Source organism: Triticum dicoccoides, chromosome 6B (assembly GCF_002162155.2).
Source record: "Triticum dicoccoides isolate Atlit2015 ecotype Zavitan chromosome 6B, WEW_v2.0, whole genome shotgun sequence".
In the NCBI taxonomy this organism is placed as follows: Eukaryota; Viridiplantae; Streptophyta; class Magnoliopsida; order Poales; family Poaceae; genus Triticum; species Triticum dicoccoides.
This window is the reverse complement of record NC_041391.1, coordinates 506,345,559-506,353,406: the sequence shown is the minus strand read 5'-3', so window position 1 is coordinate 506,353,406 and position 7,848 is coordinate 506,345,559. Positions and strand designations below refer to the sequence as shown.

At 48.7% G+C, this 7,848-nt stretch overlaps 2 protein-coding genes across 2 annotated transcripts in view; one reads left to right on the top strand and one right to left on the bottom strand.

Annotated features, from left to right (window-relative positions):
* LOC119322786 (probable N6-adenosine-methyltransferase MT-A70-like) overlaps positions 1 to 1,527 on the bottom strand; it is a 7,315-nt gene extending 5,788 nt beyond the window's left edge. Inside the window, exon 1 of the mRNA XM_037596303.1 lies at positions 383 to 1,527. Within this exon, the coding sequence (XP_037452200.1) occupies positions 383 to 1,462 (1,080 nt within the window). The 5' untranslated portion in view covers positions 1,463 to 1,527. The remainder of the gene's footprint in view (positions 1 to 382) is intronic.
* Positions 1,528 to 4,844: 3,317 nt separating this feature from the next.
* LOC119323721 overlaps positions 4,845 to 7,848 on the top strand; it is a 6,060-nt gene continuing 3,056 nt past the window's right edge. Inside the window, exons 1-5 of the mRNA XM_037597426.1 lie at positions 4,845 to 5,162; positions 5,817 to 5,863; positions 6,084 to 6,240; positions 6,369 to 6,564; positions 7,625 to 7,751. Of these exons, the coding sequence (XP_037453323.1) occupies positions 4,952 to 5,162; positions 5,817 to 5,863; positions 6,084 to 6,240; positions 6,369 to 6,564; positions 7,625 to 7,751 (738 nt within the window). The 5' untranslated portion in view covers positions 4,845 to 4,951. The remainder of the gene's footprint in view (positions 5,163 to 5,816; positions 5,864 to 6,083; positions 6,241 to 6,368; positions 6,565 to 7,624; positions 7,752 to 7,848) is intronic.

Below are 7,848 nucleotides of genomic sequence, written 5' to 3'. Positions count from 1 at the left end.
TCCTTGCCAGTGTCTACTTATTACCAAGCCAACATATTTGTGTTGTGCCTATTGTCTTAGCTCACCAAAGTCTCAATTCCTTAATCCCCAACATACATGAGCACCCTTTTTAGGACTTCTTCCTCCTCATCTTTGTAGCACTCCCGTTCTTTTTAATGGCCCATTATAATATTTTGTGAACAGTTTACCTATGTATAGCCATTCTCTTATGATTTTGTGGTCATTCTACAAAGACTTCACCATAGGTGTATTTGCATAGTTTGCTTAGACACTGCCCAACATTCCAACAATATAACAAGGCACTAGTCATCTCAAACTACACAGAACAATGGCACTGCCAACTAACACCTTTTTTGCCGTTGGAGGGTGAATAGGAACAAACCTTTGCTGCAACAGCCGTCTCCTTTGCCGTTGGCCGGTGAATGAGATCCAGCAGCTCCTCCCCGGTTTTTGTGTTCTGCTTCTCCTTGTATGTCTTCTTACTCAGCAGCACCTCAAGGTCCTTCAGGTCCTCCTCCTCGGTCCTCTGGTTCTGCTGGGTAGGACTAGGCCCCGAGCTTGGAGCCATGAACGGGCGCTGAAGCGGCATCAACCCTGGCATCATCCTCTGCATCCCCGGCATTGTCATGCCCCTGGGCCGTGGGAACATCGGTGGCATTGAGTGCGCCCACATATCCGGCTGTTGCTGCTGATGTGGTGGTGGTGGTCTTGGTATGATTGCACTGTTAGTGTCGGTCTCGGTCGCCTGTGGTAAGGGTGGAGGTTGGGGTGACAACAATGTGGCGGATTCTGGTAGCTCTTTGAGGAGCTTGCTACGGTCGATGGCCCAGACCATCATCATCTGCTTGCCTCCAATCATGGCCTCCTCGATCTGCACGCCGCCGCTGTCCTCAGCTATGCGTCGGAGGGCGAGAGCTACAGCGGCGGGAACGGAGCCGCCGAGCTCCGTCGCCAGGTCGGCGAGAGCCGCCCGCTCCGCATCGCTGGCTGAGGAGGATTCAGCCTGCAGGCGGCGCGCGAGTACGGCGGCGTCGATCTCGGCGAAGGGGATAAGCTCAAGGAGGAATACGGCCACCATGGTGCGTACCGCGTCGAGACCGCCGGGGGCAGCGCCTCCCACAGCGGCGGAGGCCGGGGAGGACCCCGGAGAGGTCTTGCGGCGGGTGGAGCGGGCCGGGTCGGGGATGGCGCGGCGGTGGTGGGACTTCAGGCTGGGGTTCTGGGGGTCGCCGGCGTTGGGATTTGGGGTAGGGGTGAAGGGGCGGTCGTTGAAGGCGGCGATGAGGCGGAGGGAACGGTCGAGGGAGGGGACCAGGTCCGGGACGAGGTGCTGGAGGGAGCCGACGAGGCCTAGCTGCGCCTCGCGGCGGAAGGAGATGACCTCCTCCATGCTCCGGCACTGCTCGCGCATGGTCGAGAGGTCGTCGCCGCCGGCGGCGGCGACGTCGGCCTTGGCCTCCATTGTTTTGCTTTTTTGGTCGAGAAAGGGGTTCGAGGTTTTGGATCGAACTCGCTGCGACCTCGTTCTACTTGTGATACTTGTGATTGTGGGCTGGTCACGTCTGACGCGAAGCCCAGTACTGTTGGCGAGTCTCAGAAAACAAAACTTCCGGCGGAAAGGGGAAGTGCTAGGCGCCGGTGGGCCGGCGCCAGCCCCTGACCGGTCACGTCCCGTGCCATTCGACTAGTGGTTTCCTAGCCGTCAGATCAGGCTCGCGCTATCTTCCACTGGCGTCGTTGCTTTTGCCTCCTAAATCAAACCAGCGTGTACATGAGAGAGTCCTTTCAAAAAAAAAGCGTGTACATGAGAGAGCAGCAGCGAGCCTCGCCGCCCCCCGCAATGGACGCGCGAGGCGACCGGCCTTGAAGCCCCAGCGGCTCGCCGTCTCTCACTGCCATCGCTGAACTGCGTCCCGCGCTCGAGAACATCGCTCCTTGGAGCTTGCGGCACCTCCCCCTTCCCGCGCCCGTTCTAGCATGAGGCCTCACAGTTAACCTTGTAAATGCATCGGCTCATTGTCACCGCCCCTCGCTGCCCCACTGTCGTAGTCTCACGGCAGCATCAACGCAATTTCGTTGTCCTCATTCTCAGGTAGTCGTTTCATCGTCGCAATATCCACTGCTGGAGTCCCGCAACGCCTTCATTGTCGCGCTTGTAGCACCGTGGTAGCTCCGGTTCCAATAAACATCTCAATCAAAATAAGGCCTATGTTCACAAAATTCTTTTGATTTGTTGATAAAGGGAGATGCCAGTGTTCGTACCATCTAAGACCAATGATTTGAGAAACATTTCTACAAAAAATCAATGGGGGCAGTGGATAATTACCTAACCAAGCCGAGGAGGTTGCCAGTGGCGGGGAGCTGTGTCGTCGTCGTCACCATAGGATCCGTCGCGGTTGTCCCCCATATAGACATGTGTCGCTGCCGTTGCGGGATCTAGCTGTTGTCGGCCTCCCTAACGCCTGGTCGGTTTGCAATAGACCCCTTGTTGCAAGCGAAAAGGATTGCAACAATGTTCTAAGTTGCAAACCTAGGCTATGGGTTAGAGGTTGCTCCCGTGTCGTCCGATCAAAATCGGATCCCACGGGCACAGAGGCGGTCGACGCGTATACAGTCGGGCGAGTCATATCTTTTTTTTCCTGTATTTTATGTGTTCATAAGAGCATCTCCAACAGCCGCACTATACTAGCGTCGCGCTGCAAATTAGTCGGTTTTAGCGCGCGCGCAACGCGGCGGGTCACTTCAGCGGGCGCGCAAAAACCGCGCGTGCGCTAAAACGAGTTGGGCGCGCTGTCGGAAACACTGCCCCGCGCGGTGTATTTCGGGCGCCCGCTGCAGCGCGCGGCACACTCGAGCGCTCGCTCTCGCACTTCCTCTCCCGCTTCCACCCCCATCCGGCCACGCCGCCTCCGCCGCCCGCGCCCCCCCGGCGATCGTTCAGGTGCTCCCCCGGCCTATCCCCATGCCGCCGCGCTTCCGCCCCATCCCCTCCTAGTCCCGCCGGCGCTCGCGTGCCTCCGTCGTCCGAGGAACAGCGCCCGAGCGCTCGCTGCCGCGCCGTGCCCGCAAGGTGTCGACAAAACGCCTACAAGGTATGTATTGCTCAAACTTCATGAATTCGGGGCATGTTTTGAATTGTAGTTTTTATAGTATAGTATTGAACATTGTAGATGAGTTCGTCGTTTGATTCTTCCGAAGAAGAATTTGATATGGAAGAGGAGGAGGATCTTGCAATGATCCTAGCTATGCATATCAATAAAAAACCGAAGCACCGTGGTTCGGTTATGGGTCGAGAGAAAATTTGGAGAGATAGGATTGATGCCCATAACAGATTGATGAAGAACTATTTCATGGAGAATTCCACATACCCGAAGTCGTATTTTCGTCGCCGGTTTAGGATGAACACCGACTTGTTCAAGCGCATTGCAGAGAAACTAGCGAGCCATGACCGGTTTTTCCAGCAAAGGAGGAATGCCGCCGGAGAGCTCGGGCATAGCACCTTTCTGAAGGTGACAGCCGCTTTGCGTATGTTGGCATACGGTATCCCGGCTGATCTAGTTGATGATCACTTAGCTATGGGTGAGAGCCAAGCCATCATATGTGTCAAGCGCTTTGCAGTAGGAATTGTGCAAGTGTTTGGCGAGGAGTATTTGAGATCTCCCACTGCTGAAGACGCCGCAAGGCTATTGGCGATGAACAAAGCGCGCGGCTTTCCTGGCATGCTTGGCTCAATAGATTGTATGCATTGAAGTTGGAAGAATTGTCCAAAGGCATGGCATGGGCAATTCCATAGCCAAAAAAAAGGTTCCACTATAATCCTTGAAGCGGTGGCCGATCAGGAGACTTGGATTTGGCATGCATTCTTTGGAATGTCTGGATCTTTGAATGACATAAATGTTGTCAACCGGTCACCACTGACGAATAAGATTGCAAACGGTGAGTTGCCACCTGTGCAGTTTGTAGCAAATGGCCGTACGTACAATTATGGCTATTATCTAGCGGATGTCATCTATCCAAAGTGGCAAACCTTCGTGAAGCCGTTGAAAAAGCCGGAAGGTAAGAAATATCTTGATTTCCACAATGCTCAGACGGCGGCTAGAAAAGATGTGGAGAGAGCATTTGGGATTTTGCAAGCACAATTTGCTATTGTGAGAGGACCGGCTAAATTTTGGGATCAACAAATGCTTTGGTACATCATGCACGCTTGTGTGATCATGCACAACATGATCATCGAGGATGAGCGTGGCCAAAATTTAGACTACTCACATTATGAACTCTTGGGACATCCCGTGCGAGTGCGACAGAGGGCTGAAAGGGTAGCCCGTTTTATTGCCTCCTATCATGCCATTCGGCGTCCCGCAACGCACAATGAACTTCAGAATGATCTGATTGAAGAGTGGTGGACATGGTATGGACGACAAAGAGCATCATGATTTCTGCATTATTTGTTGTGTTTATTGCATTATTTGTTGTACTGAACGATAAACTATTTGTTTGAGTTGTAATGATAACGAAATTGAGCTATTTATTGTTGATTTATTTTGTTTGTTTGATCATTTTTGCTCTTCTTCTTTGAAATGTATATGTGGTTTGTGCGGCGCGCGCTGTATTTTTGCGTTCTGCTGGAGCGGCGCGCGCGTGCTGCATTATAGCGCGGCTGCTGGAGCCAGCGCTGACGGCCGCGCTAAACCAGCCGAAGCGCGCGCGGCAAACAGGATTTTTGCCCGCGGCGCTTACCGCGGCTGTTGGAGATGCTCTAAGCGCCTTACTTAAGCATCCAACAATGGGGCGCCTCTACACTTTGTTTACGGAAAAAGTGGTGATACGCCTTCGAAGTCGGTTTACGTGCATTCGTTGGTAGGGCATCCAAAACGCGACCAGTCGACCGGGAGCTCCGGCGCCCCCAAATTCCCACTGCCCTTCGAGGCTTGGATTCAACAGATCAACCCCCATGGCGGCGCCAGAGCCCAAGCACGAGACAGAAACCCCAGCACCCTCCGGCGAGCAGCCGCCGGAGCCAGTAGCCGAAGCCGCCGCCGGCCGGGAGCTGCAGCCATGGGAGCAGCACGCTGCGGTGATCAATCTCCCGCGCTACGACTACCGCGCTTCGGGTTCCCTCCTCCTCCGCTCGCACTCCGGCTTCCTCATCACCTGCCCCATCAGTGCGTGCCCTCCTTCATGATATATTCTCTTGCGTTATTCCCCCGCGCCTGGTCAATTTGAAAGATACCTAGGGCAGGGGGACTAGAAACTTCATCAGTGCGATATATCTGACTATCTGTTCCTAGATTTATACGAGTTCTTTTATCACGACACACTAAGTACCAGTACCGTTTAGTTGTGGTTCCATTTTCTAGCTAGTGTTATGAGTGTTATGTCGTGGAACTAAATGGAAAATTATATATTTTGCACTGCCATCTTCTACCCAAATCGCGAAGTACACAAAGCGTGACACTACTGGACATACATTGAACAATTAGTATTTTCCATGATTTCAGCAATGGGTATACTATTACATAAGCTACTGTCAAATGAATCAGGATTTCAAATGTTAGCAAAGTAATATTTAGTAGGTGGATGAGCTGCAGCTGTTGTATGATAAGAGGACTTAATATAGTTCAAGGTAGATTAGAAGACAAAAAATAAAAGACAAGGATGTATGATATGATTCACTGTATGTGACTTGCAGTACCATTTAGAAACTTATTATTACCAAGAACATATTTTAAATGCATCTTAGTTGTGGCAAAGTTTTACTTGTACACTTAGTTTCTATCCACTGTTGCAATTCTTTTGATGCGATTGTCATTTTACAGAACGAGAGAAAAGTGCAACCAAGGAAGCCATTTCAATTCTTGGAGAGGTTAATCTTGCTACTTATACAGTTTTCTTCTGCAGTTGATAATTCTAGGCCTGCAATGTACGGCTACTTTGAATTTGGTTATCTTCATGATGCTGCACTTGAATTTGTATTCACCATGTGGTGCACATCTCTCATGCTGTGAACTTACAGTGTACTAGGACATACTCTACATTTCTGCAACTTATATGGAAATATGTTGACATAAAAGCATTTTTTACAGTATATTAGCGATGCAAGCAGCCATAGTTCTGAAAACTTGGAATCATGTGTTATGGAAGTGGCATCAAAGAAAAGAAAAATATTCTCCGAGGCATCCGAAATTGAACATTCAGAAGATGCAGTAACAAATGGGAAGGGTGATGCGCCAGAACCCACTGGTTAGTATAAATTCTGCTTGATAACTTTTTGGCCATGCTAGATCTAGAGGTGTCAATGTCAATTATCATTGTGGGTGGTTCACTTAACTGTATTTTTCTGATTTTGTGCATTTCTTGCATCATAATAGGCAGCATTGAGGTAGAAACAAATTCACTTCACTCCGATACAAGTGGAAATCCTGACAGGACTTCAAATCTCTCATTGATTAAGCTATCAATGAGTGGTTTGCTTTTCTTCTCTTTCCCTACTGGAGGCGTTCATGTTGTTCAGATGCTTACCGAAGTTTTTCGTTCACTGAAATCTGGGAAGCTTAAATCTCCACAGTAAGTTTTCAACTTCATTGAATGAACTCATCTATTTAGTCATACTGCTAGAACGAAGACGTCATTTTAGCTAGTGGATCAATGATTCCACCTACTCATCTTTTTTTAGATTCCCTTGAACCGAAGAAATGTTTTTTCTTGGAAAATGTGAAAGCTTTGCATTTTGTTCACTGATGAACTGAAGAAATGCTAGCTTATGATACTTCTTCTACAGTATTGACAGCCTTATTCAGTTTTATACTGAAATATTATTGATTTCATTCCTATTTTGTTATTATGAGTACTATACCCTCATCCCCTGCCTCTTCCGGCTATATGCTGAATGAAATGCACTGTGGACCAGAGTATGATGGAAAAATGCTTATGACAATTCTTCTATACTATTTTCTTGACAGTATTGACAACCTTGATTCAGTCTTATACCTCATCATTTTTTTAATCTCAATCCTGTGTAGTGGCTGTGTATCATATCCCTGTTTGCTTGCCTCTTCTGTATATATGCTGTATAATACATTGCGTACTAGGGTCAGGGAGAGGCTCTTGCCCCTGAAGGCAAGTAATTCTTGCTTGATTCCTCAAAAGGGGCCCTCTTTATATAGAGGCCTACCTATCCAATCCTGGTAACAATCACAGATCTTATTTCTAATTGTCTTAAAGCCGAAGCTGAAAGATACCTTCCTAATTTGAAAGATAAGCTAGTGAGAGAGTTGGGATGTTATTCTATAACTGGGAGCTGGCTTGTACTTTCATACATAAACATATCTGTAGTGTGGGCCAGAGCATTAGAAAGGCATAATGCACCATCTCCTCTTTGCTAGATGTAATCGTAGATTATATTTTATATAAATACAACCTTTCTGCCACTATTTTATTCAAGAAATGGAGGTAGTAGTGAGTATGTCATACAGTGAAGCTAATGTTCCTAGGTCGTTTCATATAGTTAAGCTCTAGTTGCAGACTTGCAGTACTATTTTCTTTAACTGATGTAATATCTCCCAGTAATCTTGTCCTGAAAATCTAAGGTTGCACCTTTTTCTAAATCATTACTCTGAATGGACAGGTGGTGTCATCGCATATTCCCTATTCAGGAAACTTGTGTTCTGTCAGAAACCGAACTACATGCCACTGTGTCAAAGTTGTTCCTGGACTTCTTCAGCAATAAGAAAGATCAAGATGAGCCTATCAAGGTGGATAAAATTGCATTACTTATACTGTTGTTGTTGGAGTACGTAATGGCCTAATGGGCCTGGGCTGGCGGTATAGCCCGTTAGTCTTAGGGCTCTC